We start from the raw sequence: 22,142 nt of genomic DNA, 5'->3' as shown, positions 1-22,142 counted from the left end.
TGGCTGCCACCTATGGGTCAGATGATTGCATGGCACCATTAAGCAATTGGTAATTAAATATAATATTTTTGTCCTAAAAAGTGTTAAATTTTGGGGGAAAAAATTCACGAACATTCATTGTCACGCACAACGAGTCTGTGTGGAAAATGTCAGCTCGATTGGATCACGGGAAGTGGGGTAAAAAACGACCGAAAGATTTGCACGGTCGTAAGCAAGCAAGCAAGCAAATGATCTTAATATAAAGGATTTTGAAAGATGTGGACCCCGTCTGCTCTGTCGGGGATACAGTGTCCCCCCTTGCACACGTGGGATTTCTTCAAGTGCTCCAGTTTCTTCCCAAATATAAACGCTCATGAATTGGCCGATGACACCATCACATATAGTGGACTGCAGAGCTTGGGCAATTGTTTTTTTTGTGCCAGCTTACCACGTGGCTGCCTTCCTGCTTGTCTGTCGTTCCCCCCGACTCGTTCTGTCTCTACGATAATGAGCGAACGTGGGGCGCGTTGAGAGTTGAAATTGTATTCGGCCGTGTTAACGTGGCGTTTTTTATCTATTCATTCGAAAAAATATTTTGTTGGAATTATAAGTCAATTGAATAAATAACTTCGAAACATTAACATTATCAAACTTGATTTTGAGCTTTCGTGACTGCAGGAATTACTCTTTGGTTCTTTCGGTAAAGTCACGTAGAAAGAAAAAATAAATTAAATAATAGCATACGACGTTTCGATTGCTACACAAGCACCCTACCTGGTGTACCTGGTTGTAATCAACCAGGTCGGGTGTTGACTGTTATGTTAGCCGACTCTCTGTGTTGTATTATTATTTTCTCTTTCATTTGTACCTGATGATTGCTTGTGTTGCAATCGAAACGTTGTATGCTATTATTTAATTTATTTTTTCTTTCTACGTGACTTTACCGAAAGAACCAAAGAGTAATTAACATCGTTTCGAAATAGTTTGTTACCGTAGCAAGCCACTGCGTTCTTCACAAGGGAGCCTTGACAACCATGAGTGTACGCCGAGCAAGGGAGCTATGCAGGATGGCTTGGGACGTTACTCCCCTTACTCTTAGGGTCTTCCATAAGCTGATTGAGTTTGGCTGATGGGAGCCTTTGGTATTTACACTGAATCGTAATAAATCCTGAACATGATCTGGTGTGACTTAAGCAACTTCCAGCGACCCATAGTTCTTCAATACACTTTGTGAAAGTATTGTAATTTCTAAAACGAATTAACTTGTAGCAAGCTAATATTGTAAAAAATAACTGTCTACGTGAGACAGAGCAAACCAGAACGAGACGAATGAATGAAGAAAAAAAGCAATACTTTATAACAGAATAATACTGCATATGATTGTCACCCTCATATGTGAGAACCAAATCGCTGGTGGGGTGAGCCATGGGGATTGTTGACTGAGGAGTGAGGTTGGTGATGTGGAAGATGTGATGTGGTGGCAACCACGTTGGGTGCAATGTGGCTAATTATGCAACGAAAAGAGTCTCGTCTTTTTAGCCGTTGCATAATATGGCAAAGAAATCTATCGGCCTTTTTTTTAAATGACACGTGCTTGCGATTTTAATTAAGATACGAGCTTCTAATTAATAAAAACCTTCAACTTGTGGATCATGTGTGGATGAAAACTATAGGGGTTAGAATATATACAGTACATATATATCTCCCTGCATGAGAAACTAAGAACTTAGACTATCCCTATACTCAAAATAATGAACCAGTGGTGTAAACTCAACATTCAAATTGCAGGGTCGCTGACTTGCCGCGAAGTGGAGCACATTTTACTGACCCAACAATGATGAATAGCTTGACCCCCGAACGGGATGGAAGCTCGCGACTTTCTGAATGTGCATCGGCCGTTTTAGCCAGAATGCCACCTGACCGGATAACACTCGTACTGGACAATCCCAATCGGGTTGTGTACGGCCGTTTTCGTGGTTGTGCTGTACACTGAGGGTACAGGTCTCCCCCGGGTTTTTTTGGGTTGTACCGCGTGCCGTTTGGCCTTGCTGAAGTGATGGAATTCAAATTCAGCCTCTGAAAATATTAAAATAAACTCCTGCACACGTTGGAGTAAAATTTCGTACACGGTGCCAGATTATCCTAGTAGCACAAATGCTACCGGCCCCGCACTTTCAAGGGCCCCGCGCTAAATGCTTTCATCAATTCCGCTTCAGTGATTCTGCACTTGCTCTATTACTATAGTACGATACTGCCTTCAACGTTTATGAACGACTGGGTGTTTACAGTTAGCGATTTTTCGTATTACCTGGCTGTATAGCAAATGAAAAAACACAATTACTTTACTATGCAAGTTAATCGTTTGTCTTTAAATTGTATATTTAGGGCCCCTTCATAACATATGTGACAGGCCCCGCACTAGCTTAATCCGGCACTGGTGCTAGTTCTTACACTTATGAGAGCTAAACCCAACGCTGCTTTTCCCCCACCTCTCCTGTGACATGTGACGAGACAGCCAGGGTTTGGTGGTTAACCCACCGTCTCCCCTCCCGTGCCTCCCGTAGATCTTGCTGGGGAGGGCGTACGGCACGTCGGTCGACTGGTGGTCCATGGGCGTGCTGATCTACGAGATGCTCATCGGGCAGTCTCCGTTCTACGGCTCAGACGAGGACGAGCTGTTCGAGGCCATCAAGGGCCGCACGCCGCACTACCCACGCTGGCTCACCGACTCCTCACACAACATCCTTAGCTGTGTACGCTCCCTCCGCGGCATTAGCAACGCAATCACCGAATTGAAATTGGCTTTTTATTTTTTTGACCAGGGAAAGCCCACTGAGCTGTATAGCACTTTTTCAGAAGCGCCCTGGCCGCACATGACAGCTCAACGAAGTGGCTGAACATGTGGACATTTCTCGCAGCTGAATTCTCTAAACGCAAGTTTCTAAGTGTGGAAGGAAAAACCGGAGGACCCGGAGAAAAAAACCACGCGATCGCGGGGAGAGAGACATGCAAACTCCAAATATACAGGTATCAGGGTCAGGATCGAACCCACGACCTCCTGTGTACGAGGTAGTTAACATCTCGCCTCCGTGGTGCCCATTAATGGAAACTTTTACTCACTTTTGGTTTGGAAAGCCATCTCTTTTTTCGAGTTATATTTCAATTGTGTTTGTAAGTCATGTCATGAGACGAATCCCCTTCCGTTTGCAAATCTCACAGAAAGTAGTACGACTACTCCATAGTAGAATAACAGCCGACAGGAGGTGATATCAGAACGAATTCTGAGATCCCTTCAATGGCATCTTGTGCACACGAGATGCTGCGAATTCTCTCAAAGCCCTCCTTTGGAGGTATTGGCCACTTCAGTCAAACCGATATTCAAACTTTTTTTAGTCGTCAAAACCGGAAATATTCTGAATTAAGTTAAAATTCAATTTAGTTTACTTTCTCTCGTGTGCGGACATTAGTAACTCGGCAAAGATCGCTAACTTCCTACACGAGAGAAACCTGTTTATTGACGCGTTGCTATCTGGAAGAAAAAAACAGGTGCTGTAGACTGCGTTGTGGGTAACAGATGGCAGTGGAGCAATATCCATTGTCTATGCTCTCTGTTTTCACCAACCAGCATAGTGGAAGTACCATGGGGGTACAGCGGGGTAACCTCAATGACCCATACGGCATGGGGAGGTGCTCATGAGGCACTCCACTGACAGAAGGCCAGACGTGTAAATGTTACCTGGATTTGAACCCAGAGTTACTGCACCGCTGACTCAGTGCTCTGACATCAGAATACTTGGCTACTTTTTCGTTTTTAAGCCGAATGCTTATTCCACCCTCAGCTGTTTGAGCGAGACCATACCAAGCGGCTGGGGGCTGTAGGGGACATTCGCCTGCACCCCTTCTTCAAGAACATCGACTGGGCCAGCCTTGAAGCGCGGAAAATAACCCCTCCGTTCAAGCCCAAAGTGGTGAGTGCCTGTGTTCACCGTCTAAAAACCTGGCAATACATGGACTGCATCCACAAAGATTCCCCCTTTAGCCTTAAACATTTGGGGCAAGTGCTGTTATAGAGCACCTATGAAGGCCAGCACGGTACACGAGGGTGTGAGTGGCCAGCACCACGCCTGACCGCCTTTGTCTCCCCAGTGGCGATGTTTATATACAGCACCAGGTATTCATTTGAGGCCGAGTTGACCTCAGGGAGGCCCATCACTGGTGTTTAGCGATGAGTGGGAATCGAACTTGCGTAGCCTGGTTTGTAGCGCAGTTTTCTAACAGCTACAACAACCGCCACTCGCCACTAAGTGGCGGTGACGTCACCACGACGCTTGTGCCAGGCCGTGTGCACCTTGAGGCCACGTGAAGTGTCGAAACAGCTACACGAGCGCATCCACACACACAGACATCCCCGTGTGCACAATCTCAAATCCACGTTTTAATGTTTTTTATTTGACCAGGTGCCCACTGGACATGTGAACCACTGAGCGGTTGATTCGACCAATGGCCAATTTATAAACAGATTGTTCATCAGACCGCTGACCAGTTATTTTATTCGAGAGGACAAGTAATCATCCTCATTGTGTCATGGGACCTTTTTTTACCAGTGTGAAATTATGAAAAATATGGATAGGTTTAACCCTTTTTGGCGAGGAATCAAATCTGCATTAACCAAACGTACTTGTGGTGAACATGCAAATATGCTTTGATTGGCCTACACCACAGACAGCCTTCTTTATGGCCTAATCTCACCAGTGTCAGACTAGAGAACGCCAAAAGGCGACTTGATTCCTTGGTGTTTGAACATCTTAACACCTGTTGTATCGCCAGAAGGGGTAAAACCAATCCTCATTGTGTCATCTGTACGTGGCTCCAACGTGAGCCACCTAACTTGAACGAAGACACGTGTATGATTTTTATGATGTATTTAAGATCGGGAGCAGGTAAAGGCCTTCACTATTCTATGATGCTGGATGTAATTACCAGCGAAACGTCGTACTCAAAAATTGTAAATGTTGTGGATTCACTCTTCAACACACCGGTGGGCTAAAGTAGTGAACTATTTGTCTTTTGTCAACGTGTGTCGGGTGGTGGAGGGTTGCGACACATCTATAAATAACGCGATCTAACCCAAAGACCCTTTTTTTATTAATAATATGTGTCGCGAAAGCCTGCCACGTGTTAAACTGACACGTGTATGAGATCCAAAAACGATCAAACTAAACGCGACCTGTCGGCGACTCCCGGGTGCGGTGGCGACAAAAACGTCGCGATCGCCGGTCGAAGTGTCTGCCTTGTCCCGCGTGTTGGATTTCATGTTTTGTTTCTCTCGGTGTTTCCGTCGGGAGCAGACGTCTCCCAGCGACTGCAGGAACTTCGGCCACGAGTTCCTGAGCGAGTCCCCGCAGGTGTCGTGCCGAGGAAACAGCAACCACATGATCATGTCCATCGAGCAGACCATGTTCGCCGGATTCTCCTTCGTGAACCCTTCGATCCGGGCGCTCCTCCAGTGAGATCCACATCCCCAGTGTTGGTGCTTGCCCAGCCGGCGTTGGGTGCAAAGTAAATTTAATTTTAGAGGCCACCCCTCCCACCCCCCCATTTGATTTTTAAAGTCCCAGTGAGATGACAGGTGACATATAAACAAGAGACAGACGTGGAGTGAGATGAGAGAGGTGAGACAGAGATGCAGTGAAACGAGAGAGATTAAGACAAGAGATCGAGATGGAGTTAGATATTTTTTTAAAAAACAGACAACATATGGACGAAACAGATGCGTATGGCTTTCATCGCTTTAGTTGGCTTTTTTATTTTTAGGCTTGGAATTCGAGCTGATATCTTGTTCACCATTGTTTTTTTTTCTCCCATAAATCTGGGGCCCTTTAAGCTTGGTAAATAATAGCCAGACTGCCGTGCATATGCATTTGCTTAGTTTAACTATGCCTAGCCATGCCTAGCGCCACCCCTGGCGATTCCAGCCTCAGTTGCCCCAAGATGGCTTGCGCAATTCACTCAAAGATGATTTGCTGGGCCCAGTCAGTTACATTACACTGTTTTGTGACCTATACCGGCGTCATGGGCGTCACGTGATGTGGACCACGTGTGTGTTTTCTGCACCGTATCCTCCTCGTGATAACCGTCTCTCATTGCATAACATCCCAAAGCAGGGCCACAGAGCCGAGGCAATTATTGTGCTCCGGTTTCAGCCTGCCTTATAATCATTTCAAATCGTAACGCGCACAGTATTCACTCACTCTTAAAGAGAGAGAATGTGACTCAGGGGGGCGAGGAACCACGGGCGAGTGGGAAGGCAGCGAGCCGCCGAATCTACGCAAACTGTGCGCGTAAAACATTTGTAGCTCTAACTTTAATGAGAAGGTGTAGACGTAGTTGTGCAGAGTCGACTTAGAATGCATTCTAACTTTATGAAATACATTTAGTCAACAACCTATAAAGAGGTATATACACTTTGATCCTGTTTAAAAGTGGGATAATTTGTTTTAAATGACCTATAACGTTTAATTCATCCTATTTATCATCATCATCAACCTTGATCAATCCACTGAAGCCCTCCCCAAATCCACCACCATCTCTGCAATATAATAATCCACCTACCACCTGCACATCAGCTGATTTCATCCTTCCATCTCCTCCCCTCCTTGGTGTACGTCCTCTCGGACGCGTTCCATCCCTCGGCTAGCACTCCGTCATTATTATTGACCGTCGGTCATCATCCCTTCTAGCGATGTGTACTGCACAAGCCCACTCACTGTAACGTCGCGTATCAGGTATCATGTCTTCATCCTGCACGTGTGTTCTCTAATCCGCGTGTTCCTCTTTCCGTTACTCCGTGCACTTCTCAGTTTTCGTTCCACATTTGTCGTGTGGGTCCATCTTTCTGATAGATATATATATCTCATAGCAAGTAATATTCATTGATTAAAACATGATTCTGTAGGTAGATTGACATGTTGCTTTTTATTATAAAGTTCAGCTTTTCAAAACACTCTAACCTGCTCTGGTCCATCTCTATCATTCATCAGCTTGATTCTGGTCTGTTGTAGCCCATTATATATCAATATATGTCCTTTCAGGGCAGTGTTTGTTCAGTTTTTATGCATATTCTACTGTGTTTTCCAGTTGTATCTCTCCGGCAGATGTCATCCTCTTTCTTTTCCAAAATAACTGTTATTTGACTGAACAACACTTATTTTCATAAAAAAAAACCAGCCATCGGATGTGATTCACACGCCGACTTGCATATGACACAAACGGGCTTGGCATGCATGCGTAACCCGCATGGCGCTTTGTTGAACACACCATCACACAAATGCAGGAGCCACAATTATATTTTACTATAAAAATGAGTGGAAGAGAAGCTTTCGCGAGCTTTCTGTTGAGGAACAGCGGATCAAGTAATTAGTGACCAAGGGTGCGATCCCACATGTTTGACACATTGATTCGTCAGGGACATTTCATCCTTGCAGAGTGCTCTAAGTGTTCTTGTTACATGAGCTCTGCCAAGACGGTGTGATTCACCAGGTTTCAATCGCATCCGTAGACTTCTCCCTCACGGGTATTTGTTATTTGTTTACCTCCAATAATATTCCAGCTGTGCTGAGAAAGTCAATGGCACAATATGAAGATACGTCATTTTTAAACTCTCACGGAGTGCAGTATTCCCTCGTTGTTCACAAACTGGCTATCCGCGAATCGCATCTGAAACCCTACACGACTGCATCAAGAGAGGGAAAGAAAGTGATGGCATAAAGTGAAGAGAGAGAATGTGATACGAGAGAGTAATGAGACAAAGAGATGGGAGAGAGATAACTTCTCAAACGTTAATTCATCAAGAACGTAGGTTTTCGTCGGTCCAATATCATCATCCGCAATATGTGCTTTTCACGAGCATCTCCAGAAAGTATCCCTTTGCGAATAACGAGGGAATGATCTGCAGTGCATCACACAACGCCGGGGAGAGGCGCCCAGAAGATGATACGACCAGCACCTGTTTCTGGAGCCACTAAAGCAGGCCTCTCAACACTAGGAGACTACACTTCCTTCATGCCCAGCAGAGAGTGTCAGGTTAATATTAAAACCAAAATTGTATCCCTCGGAGCTGGAATTTGCCCAATTAAGTGAAAAAAAACCAAAAGGCTAAGGGGAAACTTTAACTGGGTGGAAAACCTTGACTTTAAATTAAGCACAAGAAGCCGAAATAACGTACTGCTTACTAGCAACTCGTGAGGACATTTGGCAATTCGAGTGGGCATGTGGTGTGTAGATAGGGCCAATCTACAGCGAGTTGTCCGTTTGAAGAGCATGCTAGCTTTTCATGACTTCAGTTAATATGGGCCTCCAGACCCCCATATCTCTATTTTTTAAATAGAGAGATGCCCCTATGTTCTCTTGGCAATCAAGAGTCTCAGCGTGATATCCTTTATTTAATAATCCCTGAACGCACTCGGAATGGGTAATGTCCCCTCTGAGGCGGATTTTTGTGTGGATATCGCACGATGGGCTGATTGCCTCCCATTACGCCTATTTAATCCCCCCCCCCCCCCCCCACAATCACTAACGACCCAACAGATGTTTCAATGCACTGTCAATACGACTCATGAGAGAACACTGAGCGCCTCACATCTGAAATTGATCGTGCAGTGTGGATGAGCCTTAGGAATAAGTGAGATTGCTTCCAGTTCACACCGAATGCACCCAGTCCCCGTTTTAGAACAGCGGTGCATTTAATTTAACGCGTAGGCTTTCGCGGCCAATGTTATTCATAATGAAGGTTTTCTTACGGTGGGATCGCGCAAATATAAATGTGACGTTAACCCACCACTCCTCGCGACAGCCAATTAGTCAGGTTCGTGCCAATTAGTTACCGGTGTGTTGGAGAGTAAACCCACAACATTTACAATTTGAGTACGACCTTTCACTGGTAATTACAACGAGCTTCATCAGGCATTTCACTGCACTAAATTCTGGACCGGCCGAACATTTCTACGAAACGGCGTCGTAAACTAAATTGCAAATAAACAAATGTAATGAGAACAGTGAAAGCTCTATATTTCTAATTTGTTCTAGAAATTTCACCCAATAAGTGAACCGAGTTGCTATTCTAGGCAAGTGACATCGACGGTCGTGTGTGTTGTCGCTTATTTCAGAGGTTCGCAGTTCGAATCCGTCGGCCGCCCTTGTTAATACAGGAATCCCCCACGATACATTTTCCGCATTATGCATTGTTTCGCATATACGTTGCCGATTGAGTAGAGGACATATTTCCTTATCAGTGTAATGCTTCGCATATGTGTTTATTTGAAAAATTACGCAAATAAATGTTGTGCACATTTTCAAAATGGCCCACCTCCTGCCAGCCCGCCATTTTGCGTGGTCATTGCACACGTGCTTTCGTTTGTTCGGTCGTTCATTTCTCAGTTCGCTTGTCCTGGTGGTGTAAGGTAGAAATATGGCGTTAGTTGATAGTTTAAAAATTAGTGAAATAAAAAAAAATTAACCCGTAAAAACAAAGTTTTTCACTATAAATCCTTTATATGCGTGGCGGCTAGAGTCCTCTCGTCCTCTGGCTTGAGATGGCTGCCACCTATGGGTCAGATGATTGTCTGCCACCATTAAGCAATTGGTAATTAAATATTTTAAAAAAATTCCCTGAACAGTGTAAAATTTTGGAAACATTTTTTCACGAAAATAAATTGTCACGCACAACGAGTCTGTGTGGAAAATGTCAGCTCGATTGGATCACGGGAAGTGGGTTAAAAAACGACCGAAAGATTTGCACGGTCGTAAGCAAGCAAGCAAGCACGCAAGCACGCAAGCAAGCAAGCAAACTTAATATAAAGGATTTAATAAACTTTTTTTTAAACACGCTTTTATGAAATGTACTATTAATGGAAGAACTCCACGACTCCAGGAAGTGGCCCCGAAGCTTGTCACAACGTAAGGGACCGTGACGAAATACAGCGGTCATTTTAGCGTGGACAATTAGACCCAAGCCGAAATATAACATATAAAAAAGAATGTTTTAAAATATGTTTTTTTAATGATAGAATATAGTATTGTCATCAGTATGACATAAGTATACCAAGTTTGCAGTCGATACCACATTGGGAAGTGGGTAAAAATTGAGTTACAAGATTTGAGGATACAACAACAACAGAGTGAGTTGATAAAAAGCGTGTAAATAAATAGCACAAAGGGCTGACAAAGGTGAGGACAAAACGCACAGTGCCTGTGGAAATATAAGGCAAATGGAAATGTATAAATCTCGTAGTAAAATTAGAAGGTTCAAAGTGTTTTGGAGCAGGTGAAAAGGCAGTCGATGTTGCCAGAATGCTTGGCCTACCCACAACCTCAGTGGGAACTCTTCAAGTTAATGCGGGGACCATTTCTAGAAGAAACCAGTTGTGAAATTCTCGAAAATATGTGAAGACTTTTAAATGTCTGGATTGAATGATCAAAATAAGCATAGTTCTTCAGCCATCTCTGGTAAGTTGTATCTAATTGCTTGCATTATTAGCGAAATGTAGGTTAACTCATAATTATCATATGCATTTGTGCACACTTCATGACATTTAATCACACGTATTTTTCCCCCCACAAAAGTCAGCGAGGAACGCAACCCCTGACTTTAACACGATGTCTAAGGGAAGTTAGAGTTCGCTTTAAAGACATTTCGATTTAAGTAACATTTCCCTGGAACGCTTCCTGGGAAATGATTCCTGTATTGCAGGTATATTCACCGTAAAATTTGTGCTGTCTGCCTCACGGTGGCTATTAGATTTTGTGACACGATTCTGTAAGAGCAGGCAGGCCATTTGTGTTCTGTTGTCACGGTCCAAATTTGCTCAGTTAAAAAAAATCACACTCCCCTCCCATAGTCAACGGCTGCATTCATTAGGCCCAATCTCAGCACTGGAGCGTCTGAGCTATAAGCTCAGAGACAAGGAAGACGAATACAACACGTGTTTGGGGTCCATTCCTAAACCTTAGAACAGTCTTAATTACCTGAGCCCAGAATGGCAATGACCTGGCCAACCACCCCCCTCCCAACCTGCTCCGATGAGTCCGTTGTGCCTGATACCGTCGATGCAACTGGTTATACCGTCCAAAATGTCAGGATGTTGCAATGTATGATGTGAGAGAAGACGTGGAATAAAGCATATTTTATATATATGCAAAGAAAATCACATGCAAATTGCTCAATTGGGATAACATCGTCCAAACTGTAACACTCCAGCAGACTATCTCGGAAACCTAGCACCATCATAGCCGAGCACAATGAGGATGGTGTGAATTACAAATTTAACTGACTTATTAATTATTCTTCTTCGTGTTCTTATTTGAAGAACATAAGCGTAAGGTTCTAGATTTGCATTTGAAGCTGTAAACCCCAAGCCTGAAGGCAAGTGTACTTGCCGCAGTGCCGCCATCTACCCAACAACCACCATGCAGCAGAATAATGGAATGTCGCGCTGTATGATACTTGTAAAGCATGTCACTTTGATGGCTTATGGTAACATCAATACCTCTCGCCTTGCTCAATACAATTTCTTTTGACCTCTATACACAGGCGAGTCTGGCTATTATTTACCAACCCACCCGCACGCACACATAACAGTACCATTTGTGTACATTAAACTTGCATTAACCAATCTTGATTTGAAGCTTTCGTGACTGCAGGAATCCATAGCTCTTTGGTTCATTCGGTAAAGCCACGTAGGTAGAAAAATAATAGATCACGTTTCGATCGCAACGCAAGCAATCGTCATCAGGTGGGACAACCACAGCAAGAAGAAACTGCTGAAGTAGGCGAGAGACCTGCCGTGGCACGAGGTTATATAGGCCTCGGCAGTAGGGGGGGAGAGAGAGGAGGGGGGGAGGGGGGGGGAGGAGGCGGGGCAGAAAGTGGACCCCGCAGCACAGAGGTCGCAACCGGGTACCCGATACCCGTACCCTACCCGATACCCGGCTACCCGTAACCGGCCGGGTACGGGTACCTGTTTGCGACCCTGGTGCGGCCGGGTACGGATACGGGTAGACCGTGAGTCACTGGTGAGTAACTGTTTGTCACTCATTTCCCAACGTCTCGTCTCTTCTCACAATTAAAGTTCCTAGAATCAACCCACCCGCGCCTGCAACATGGCTTCATCCCAGAGGTCGCAATCAGGTTCCTAGAATCAACCCACCCGCGCCTGCAAAACCCGTTTGCGACCTCTGCCGCAGCAGCACCCGGGTCACTGGAGTAGAGATCGGAGAGAGATGCACTGAGAGAGAGAGACACAGAGAGTCGGAAATAACAGCTGACATAGGCAAGTAGGATGGAGACATCACAATCAGTTAAGACTTTACCTGGTTAATCACGTCCTTCCAATGATGTTTGTACCCATCTTCTCGGTTGAAGTTGTGTCTGTGTTTATATATCTGGATGGCTTCATGAACAAATCTCTGATAATAGCCGGTGGGTTTGCAGAGTACCTTCGTCTTGGAAAAGTAAATTTCGTGTGAGCCCACTGCGTTAAAACAATGATCAGTGCTGCTGCTGCGGTGGTGGCCCATTTTACTCCAGTGACCCGGGTGCTGCTGTGGGGTCCACTTTCTGCCCCGCCTCCTCCCCCCCTACTGACGAGGCCTACTATACACTACACTATACACTACTATATACACTACTATATACACTACACTATACACTACTATACACTACACTATACACTACACTATACACTACACTATACACTACACTATACACTACTATGCACTACACTATACACTACACTACACTATACACTACACTATACACTACTATATACTACTATACACTACACTATACACTACTATATACACTACACTATACACTACTATATACTACTATACACTACACTATACACTACACTATACACTACTATATACACTACACTATATACTACTATACACTACACTATACACTACTATATAACCTCGTACCACGGCAGATCTCTCGCTTACTTCAGCAGTTTTTTCTTGCTGTGGTTGTCCCACCTGATGACGATTGCTTGTGTTGCGATCGAAATGTCGTGATCCATTATTTTTCTACCGACGTGACTTTACCGAAAGAACCAAAGAGTTTGCATTAACCAGTTATGCTTGGGTTTCATTAATTCTGACACCGTTTCCTCCTCATCAGCCAGCCTCGGTGTTAGCGGGAGAATATCCTGGTAGTCCCGGCATGTTGTTGCCGATTGGCTGGTCTACAGATAGTAGAATTGGCGAGGTGAAAAAATTGATGTGATCGTTGCAGGCAGGCTCGGCATTAATTCAAAGCTGAAGACCACAGTCCCCTTTAGCTCTTAATTCTTGTAAATTACACTCGTAAATGTTTACAAGAGCATCGTCCAACCACCAGCGCCGCACATCACCCGTGACAGTTCTTCCCACACAGCGGAAGCGTGAAATTATTGTTCTCAGTTTATTGGTCACTTCGAAAAAACTACAGGACTGCTCTTTACGTGAACTGAATACATTTGGCTAAACTGCAGTATTCTGCGACTGCCGTTAATGTAAAAAAAAAATCAAGGAATGGCTAAAGCAAGGAATTCCAGTTGTATTCATTTTGTTTGTAAGTCATGACGATACTCCAAGGCACACACACGTCGGGCTAACATAACTCGATTCTACTTTACAAAATAGGTAAATGCTAAAATATAATACATAGTCGAGGCTAGGCAAGGTAGGCACTAACACAGCGAGGTTGAACATCCGATAAAATTATGGAAAAGAGAATGATTTATATTTTAATCTAACGTCTATATAATATTACTTTTACACTCGCGAAAAGCTTCAGAATTGCATTATAACCCAGTTGTCAACTCCTTTGTTGGCATTAAGAGTTAACATTTTGCTTCAATCACAGTCCATTCTTAAGCTGCCTAAGCATATCTGACGAACGGCGTAAATTAAACGAAAAAAATGCAAAAGCTTAAGACCCAACTAATGTAGCATCGTCTCCATTGAACAAGAATACCTAACAAAAACAGCATGTTCATGACAATACAAAGTAACGTAACATTGCTTATATTGGAAAATAGGCGGCACGCAATGATGAAAAACCCCACAGTGATGTGGAGGCTAAAAATACTTCACTGCAGCCTGTTACCTCGTGAGATTCAGATGCTAAATCTGGAAGAGATGCATTGGCCTGAAGTGCAATACGGTTGTCATTTTCACAAACACTGCCGCGACGTAGTAATGAACGAAATGCGTGCCACGTGCTACGCTGTCCATCCTGGTGGCGTGAACTGTTAGTAGCAGCCCAGCTGGGTCCACTTTGCAAACAGCAGAAGCATTGTTCTTTGCATAATAAAAGTATACCTGGCTACCTAGTGCACAGGCAAACAACGCTGAGCATTGGCGTGGACTCGCGAAAGAAAAATCTTGTTTTATTATATATAAATTCACCACTTCAGACTCAACGTCTGTTGGCAGTTCAAACCCATTTATCAGTTGGCTACAATGTAAAGAACAGCAATGTGTCTTCTTCCGCAAGGTAAATAGCTCCGCAACAAAGGCGGTGTTAGCCACTTAACAATATTAATTATTAATTCAGAGCGGTTTACTTGTAAGGCCCTTCTACCTTCAACCCTTCCTTGACCTTTGATCAGGGCCAGAATTCGTGGCCAGGCAAATGAGCAACTGCCTATGGTGGAAAATTCTGAAGAAAGCATTAATAATAGACATTTTCATATTATTGTTTTATCCATGGAAATAATGTTGCGTTAGCCGGTGGATCAGCTCAATAGCACCCCGCAGTGGAGAAAACGATCGCCGTCTCTATCGCACAAAGACAAGACGATTCGCTCGGGGTGTCTCGACTCGGGCGGCATGATCACTACGACCGCCACCTCTCCTCCGACCTCTGACCTGTAACCTCTATCGCCGCACGCAAATTCCCATCGCTCTCCATGCCGCCGCCGCCGCCGTTGCTGACGATGGCGGCGGCGTAGGGGGACGAAACCGCTCAGGGCACGGTGACGCGGAAGGGGCTCCCGGGCACGTGCTCGTCGCCCCACTTGACGATGAGCAGGTAGCTCCCGCGCTCCTTGACGGCGTAGGTGACGGCGAATCGGCGGCCGCCCGCGTGCTTCACGTGCACCTCCTCGCAGGGCACGCTGGGGCCCAGCACGCCCACCAGCAGCACGTTGCTTCCTTTTGGGGGGTGGGGTGGGGGGCAGAGAATTTGGAGAACATTGCCGTCAGTAGCGTTGCACCTTCTTCTTGCGTACGGCTGATGTAGATGCAGAGCAACGACTACAATTTCACATCCAGGTCGTCCAGCCAGATAACTGCGTCAGGAGCAGCGGAGTGTATCATCGCCGTGATGCCTCCGTATTTTTAGTGGATCGGGGCATTGCGTCGTCCATTTGTTGTACGGTCCGTTAACCACAGTCGCTACAACTTTATCCTTCGACCGCCCAACCAATCATATCATCAGTTCATGTAACTTTCACCTGAAGGCTCTCAGGCACCTACATCCTCTCATCTCCACTGAAACTGCCAACACATTGGCATGTTGCATAGTTGGGTCTCGCCGCGACTATTGCAACTCCGTCCTAGTCCGGTCCTCCTTTGGCAATCATAAAAAAACTTCTAAGACTTCAAAACAACCTGGCGCGCGTCATCATTGCCCGCACTCATCTTCATCTCGACTCGCCTCTCTCTCCGCGCCCTCCACTGGCTACCCATTGCCAGCAGGGTCACATACAAGATCGCCTGTCCTCTGCCACCACGCCTTCACATCTGCCTGCCCCCCGTACCTCTCTTCACTATTGACGACTTGCAGCACAGCACACGGCAGATGCCTTCGCAGTGCGACTCACGACCTCCTCTTGATACCGAGATCCAGGATGGTCATGTCTATGCGCCACTTCTCGGTGGCTGCCCCAACAGTCTGGAATGCCATCATCCCTCTGCACATTCGTAGCATCACCTCAATCGTCTCCTTCAAGAGACACTTAAAAACTCACCTCTACAACCACGTGCTTTCGAGTGACTCTGATATTGGCTCTGCGCCTCTGAATTGAGGCCGTTATGTCCGCAAATTTGCAGCGCGTTATAAATTGCATTATTATCATTTTGACACTTAAAATATCAAAATGTAATAGTTTATTGGATGATTTAATTGACTTAATTTGACCTGGCCCATCTCTGCATATACATTTTTAACAATGTTTCAGAACCCTAACTAACATGCCATGACCAACTCTTATCTCAGCATAAAGGAACTCTGTCTACCGGTGTCTCAGAAAGCATTACTGAAGTGACCCCAGAAGTGAGCAGTTCCGTGAAGCCATCACGCGGCGATATTCGCTGACACGATGTGGGTGCTCTGCTGACTCGAGCATCTTCCGGAGGACATTTTTTTCCCACTTCATGAAACAAATCCAATAACCACACAAAGAATGTCAGTGGCTCTCCACTCGGATGAACATGGAGTGGTGCTCATCTCTGAGCCAGTGGTGGAAATTCCACATTCCCATGGTCACGGGCAACCACTCGACAAGACAACCGCTGTTGACTTCGCCGACCGTGGCATTCTGTTACATTGACTTTCGATGAACGACTGAGTCAAACTCTTTTTTGGCGTGCACGTTAAGAGCACTCACCCGCCCTGCCGCAGTCCACAGTGAAGGCGTTCTGTTTGCCGACGAGCGCGGTGCTGAGGCCTGGGCCGTGAGACTCCACTTTGCTCGAGTCGGACGCCATTTTAAGAGGCAGAGGCTCGCTGCCCAGGCCGTTCACGGCCCGCCGTGGCTCGCCAGCCTCCACCAAGAATGAGGACGTCTCGTGCAGGTTGTGACCCCCGGACAGTCGGGGTCCTGTGAGCCACACAGGACAGGGAGAGGGTTAGGGGGGGGGGGCAGGCAGGTGGTGGTGTCATGCCAGTATCACGTGGTCCCAAACGAGGCTTATATTGGTAAAAACAAAAGTAGAGTTGTCGCCGCTTATGGTTTTCCCGGGATCGTCCCTCTTGTTGAGGTAGCTGTACCGGGAAATCTGTGAGTCTCCGGGAGATTAAAGCCCCCGGTGTTTGTCCGTTGTGTAATAACACAGCACTCAAGACAATGCATTTGCATGTAAAGTCGTTATCCCCTTAATAATACATGCTTTTTGGGTTAGATCGTATACATATATAAATGTGTCGTTAAACCTGCCACCACCCGACACAGCCAACTAGTAAGGGTTGTCAGGTAAACAGAATGTCCCAATTCATCACGAGTACAGCACACCGGTGTGTTGGAGAGCCAAGTCACAAGATTTACAATCTGAGTACGACGTTTCGCCAGCAATTACAACTAGCTTCATCAGGCGACAGCCAGATTTGTAGAGAAGTCCACCTGTTTTGTTCCTTGTAAATGTTGTGGCTTGGCTCTCCAACACACCGGTGTGCTGTACTAGTGACGAATTGGCCACGTTCTGTTTACGTGACAACCCTTACTAGTTGGCTGTGTCGGGTGGTGGCGGGTTTTAACGACACATTTATATATTCACGCGATCTAACCCAAGAAAACTCTATTATGGATGATATTGGTTGTGAAAGTATCCCATCTTCCGGTATTCAGATATAATTTTTGTCCCAAGGGATTTTTTGTTGTTGTACCTCAGAGGTAGCAACACTGGCTCAAAGGTAAGGTGGTGCTTATTATTTAATTATTTCATCCAGGAACGCCTAGATGAGCCTCAAGACTATGTTTTCAAGAGGGTTCTGCAAGGGGATGTTTTGCGTGCGTCAACAAAAAAAAAACGGGAGTGCCCGGAGAAACCCCAAGAATATGAGAAGATCACGCTGAAAGGTACACATAGACACGTCCACGAACCCACTTGCTGGACTGCCATCTAGAGACCACCTACAAGTTGAGCAGCTTTGAGAGCTCAACAACTCTCTGTGAGATCCACCATTCCTCATCTCCAATGCAGTGGAGTGTAGGCCTGTGCCCCAGGCACAGACGCACAGCCAACTCAGCGCCACGTTCTGCAGATTGGACGTTTCCACTTTCTCGTACATCCGTGCCCATCCGCGCGTTTTGCCATAATCCCTCCTCTTGACGTGACGATTCTCCAAGGTTACCAGCAGATGGCAGACATGGACTCATGAACACACCCACTTCCTGCTCAAAGTGAACATGGGGCAGTTATTACTCCAATTGGTGGCCCAAAGCCAGAATTCCACATTCTTATGGCTGGGGGGAGTCGCTCCACTGGACAGCCTGGACTGACTTCCCACAATGTGATGCTGAATACGGTAGAATGCAAGATAGGCCGTTATTTAAATTAAAACATGACGGTATTGCTTTAGCAATGTGATATGCAATCTCACTTTTGACCAAATTACCCGAAATGCACCCAATCTCATCACATCATGGAAGCTAAGCAGGTATTAAGCCTGGGCGGTGCTTGGATGTGGGTGAGCACCATGCACATGGGCCAGGTGCAGTATGCCTTGTGGGCAGCGCAGCAACATCCATTGCTGTTCTACACTCCGCCGCAATGCACACGACCTCCGACCTCGCAAGAACATGGCACGTGAGTCCCGAACGACCCGCTGCTCATAGGCGACCTGTGACGCGGGCGCGGTAGGGGCTGCCGGCGATGTGGTGGGGGCCGCCGTAGCAGATGGAGACGAGGTAGAGGCCGGGCGCTGTGGGCAGGTAGCAGAAGTGGTAGCCTTCGGGCCCCTCGCTGCAGTCCACCCGCACCTTGGAGGGCCCGTCGATGGCCACGGCGAGTGAGCCGGGCCCAGCGCCGCTTGTGTCCACCACAAACTCTGCCGGGGAGCCTGGGGCGTGGCGGGGATGGGGGGTTACGGACACGTGAGAGAGGAGGTCCGTACGGTGACACGTCCGGGTGTCGCTCTGCCTCTTTTCCACCGTGTGACTGAGCTTGTACCGAGCCCAGCCTATCACGGCTCAAGAGGCAGGCGGCAAGGTTTTTTTTTCCACAGCGCAGAATCCAAGCAGTGATGTCGTGGTGCCACTGACGTCAGATACAAAAGCTTGATATGTATTTATACTGGAGGAATCCAATGAGCTTAACATCTCTTTTTCATCCAAACAACCTTGACGACCCACACAGCGTGAGGAGGCCCTCATCCAGCAGCGGACTGACAAAAAGTCTGCTGCTGAACGTGCACATACGTCCGTACGAGTGCTGCGTGTGCACGTTGCGCGTGGACGTACCGGTCGTGCCCCTCTCGAGGCCCGGCCCGAACGCGGAAACGAGCGCTGCATCGGCGGCGTGGCCCGGCTCCCCGACGCGCACCCTGAAGGGGCTGCCGGGCACCGAGGCACCGTCGCACGTGACGCTCACGGCGTGCACGCCGTTCTCGCGCGGCACGAACCGCACCGCAAGTTTGTCTGGCGCAGAGCAACGAGGGGCGGGGGGGGAGAGGTGGCGGGTTGGGCGGCACAGCCGGGGTTCATTTTCCACCTGCGCTCCGCTGCAGCAGCCAGACCGGGTGGTGTTGCCTTTAAATGGACCCCCGGGGCATCCAGAGTACAATTTACTGACTGGAGGAAATGTAATGAGATACAAATTAGCAGTTAACCGTCTCTCACGTCGTTGAAATAAAATCACCATTTACTCAGATGTGTGTCATAGGTACAATTTATAAATGTGGTGAAATCGTATATTTAAATTACATGTAATATAATTATCTGTAATTTCCCGACTCTCTGCCGAGAGAGATGATGAATGATAGGTTGATTGAATCGTGGCTGAAAATGATGAATAAAGATTTAGTCCACGGGCCTCCAGGCCTGCACAACTATTTCCAAGAAGGAATGTGTTCAAGCAGACAAACTCAGGTTTCAACGCTCTCAGGTTCATCAGCGTATTGCGGCCTGTTAAACAGATCCTACTGGGGTTACGTTATGTTTTTGGCAAGAGCCCTCCACAAACACGATGAAGTCTGTTCATGCTTGGAACCAAAGAAAAAGGCCAAGGAATGTTCGTTGTGTTTATGTTACTCACAATCTCTACAGCACATCGGGAGTGTTTGGGCAACCTCACTGGTTGGAAGACGTGCATCACCACTCCATACTCTTCGACAGCATTAAACAAATAATTTTGTGGTGCTGCGTTGGCAGACGTGCAAAAGCATACGTAAGAAAAACAAACTCGACACATTCGTCAATATCAGTGTTTTAAAAGGAAAGATATATAAAGGGCAACATTTCAGGTCCTTCGGCATGGCGCATGTGGAAGGGTCCATCACACAAAGAAAGGACCATGACCCAATTACATATCTATCCTTGTAAAGCAGTGCTATTGAGGAATGCGTTGAGCTTCTCTCACAACGTGAATGCATGAACTTGATGCCCAGGTCTGAAATGGGGTTAAACCGGCGTCGATTGCACAGCGTGACAAACCGCGATGGCACGGCCACAATTCTGACCTTTGTCGATCTCGGACACGAAGCAGTTTTCCACCGAGCCTGAAGGCGTGTGAACCTTGGCTTCTATGCGACCTTTTGCCCCGTTCAGGTGAACCGCAAAGGATGCTGGGTGGTTGACCTTCCACCCTGACTCCTATTGGATGACAAGAGTTGCTAAGTTTTATAAATGATTTAAAGTTCCAACTACTGTGTGGAATGTACAAACATAAAGCAGCAAATAAGTACATCCATTGATTAGATATGTATTCGATAGAAGGCAGGTTGTGTTGATAGATATGTAGATGTTTGAGTTATTGTTTCTACTGTATATGGATAATTTTAGAAAGGTGAATGTCAGATGAGATGGACAGATACTTATACAGATTACACAGATGCATATGTATTTAAGATGTTTTAAAGTACTGTTTATAAAAAAAAAATACGGTACCCATTATTTTACAAAATAGTTTGACGTGAAAGATTCTATAATAGACATATAAATGCATGAACAATATAATAAATTAATACTTGGAAAACATACGCATTCATAGTTTAAACAAATGGAGGAATTAATTAATTTACAAATATATACGAATGGATGCATAGGTAAGTATGAATGAGAATCAGAATATTTATTTATACTGGAGAAATCCGATGAGCAATAAAGCTCTTTTTCACAGATGTCCAGTCGGGGCGGGTCAGAACGCTACATTTATGGACGAATGTTAGAATCGATAGATGGATGAATGAATAGACAAACGGGAAAACAATACTGAAATAGCTCAAATGTTGAATGAGTGAGTAACGAATGACCGCTTGACGGAATGAATGAATTGATGAATGGGTCGACTGCCGGTTGTACCAGGAGGCCCGAGACGGTGACACGGCGCGACTCCTCGCAGACACCGTCCACGGTGAGGAGGAAGGGGCTGCCGGGGATGTGCTCGTCCTCGAACCGCACCGACACCTCGTAGTCTCCTGCGCGGGGGCGCAGCGCAACGGACGGTCACGGGCCACCGTGCAAACTCCGATTGACGCAGTTGGCTACGTGAGGTGCGAAAAAAGTTTGACGTGCGTACAACCCGCGTGGCTTTCCTGCAGCCACTCTACAAACGCCAGGTCCACGCCGTTGGCCACGTGGTTTGGTGGGGCGGGCAGGGGGGGGGGGAGTCACATTTTCCACCGCACAACCCGGGCCGCGCTGCCGACGTCGTGCATACGGAATGCATCGCGTCAGCGTCACACGTTCCAGTGTACTGACTGACACGGCGTGCGGTGAAAATGATTAACCCCGCCTCCTCCCCACCCATGCGTTTAGAAAGGTCTTTTATATTGCTCTACATTTTATCATAAACAGATTCATACACGATTATCCACCAGTGACTCTCACGTATGATTTAATTTTATAAGTGTCCCCTGGGACATTGCCACTTACCCCCAGGGGTCCACGTACCCCCCCCCCCTGCCCCGGTTGAGCACCACTCCCCTAGGGTTTGGGGCCACTCCTCACCAGGCTCCTGCACGAGGTAGGAGAGGATGTAGGCACCGTCGCCCGTGGGGCAGCTGGAGATGGTCGCCTTGCCCGGGCCCTCCACGGCCACCATGATGGCTCCAGCCCCGGCCTCCCGCGCCCACAGCCCGAACTCCGCTGGGTGCACGGAGAGGGAGGATGGGTGGGACAAAAAGCTGCTGTCAGAGCCGTGTGCTGTCCCATTTGTATGCCGTAGAACTCCTCTTAACGACG

The 22,142-nt window shown here is 46.6% G+C and overlaps 2 protein-coding genes across 2 annotated transcripts in view; one reads left to right on the top strand and one right to left on the bottom strand.

Annotated features, from left to right (window-relative positions):
* The window catches only part of LOC133349514 (protein kinase C delta type-like), a 33,933-nt gene extending 24,631 nt beyond the window's left edge, over positions 1–9,302 (top strand). Inside the window, exons 14-16 of the mRNA XM_061563039.1 lie at positions 2,544–2,732; positions 3,819–3,947; positions 5,328–9,302. Of these exons, the coding sequence (XP_061419023.1) occupies positions 2,544–2,732; positions 3,819–3,947; positions 5,328–5,489 (480 nt within the window). The 3' untranslated portion in view covers positions 5,490–9,302. The remainder of the gene's footprint in view (positions 1–2,543; positions 2,733–3,818; positions 3,948–5,327) is intronic.
* A 4,122-nt stretch (positions 9,303–13,424) lies between these two features.
* The window catches only part of LOC133349517 (filamin-A-like), a 96,846-nt gene continuing 88,128 nt past the window's right edge, over positions 13,425–22,142 (bottom strand). Inside the window, 7 exon segments of the mRNA XM_061563043.1 lie at positions 13,425–15,174; positions 16,632–16,844; positions 18,584–18,802; positions 19,203–19,379; positions 20,420–20,552; positions 21,261–21,376; positions 21,909–22,046. Coding sequence (XP_061419027.1) covers positions 14,987–15,174; positions 16,632–16,844; positions 18,584–18,802; positions 19,203–19,379; positions 20,420–20,552; positions 21,261–21,376; positions 21,909–22,046 — 1,184 coding nt within the window. The 3' untranslated portion in view covers positions 13,425–14,986.

This window comes from Lethenteron reissneri, chromosome 30 (genome assembly GCF_015708825.2).
Source record: "Lethenteron reissneri isolate LAM-NWPU_2019-01 chromosome 30, ASM1570882v1, whole genome shotgun sequence".
Taxonomy (NCBI): Eukaryota; Metazoa; Chordata; class Hyperoartia; order Petromyzontiformes; family Petromyzontidae; genus Lethenteron; species Lethenteron reissneri.
Note: the sequence above shows the minus strand (reverse complement) of the source record. Positions and strands in the feature narration are given on the sequence as shown.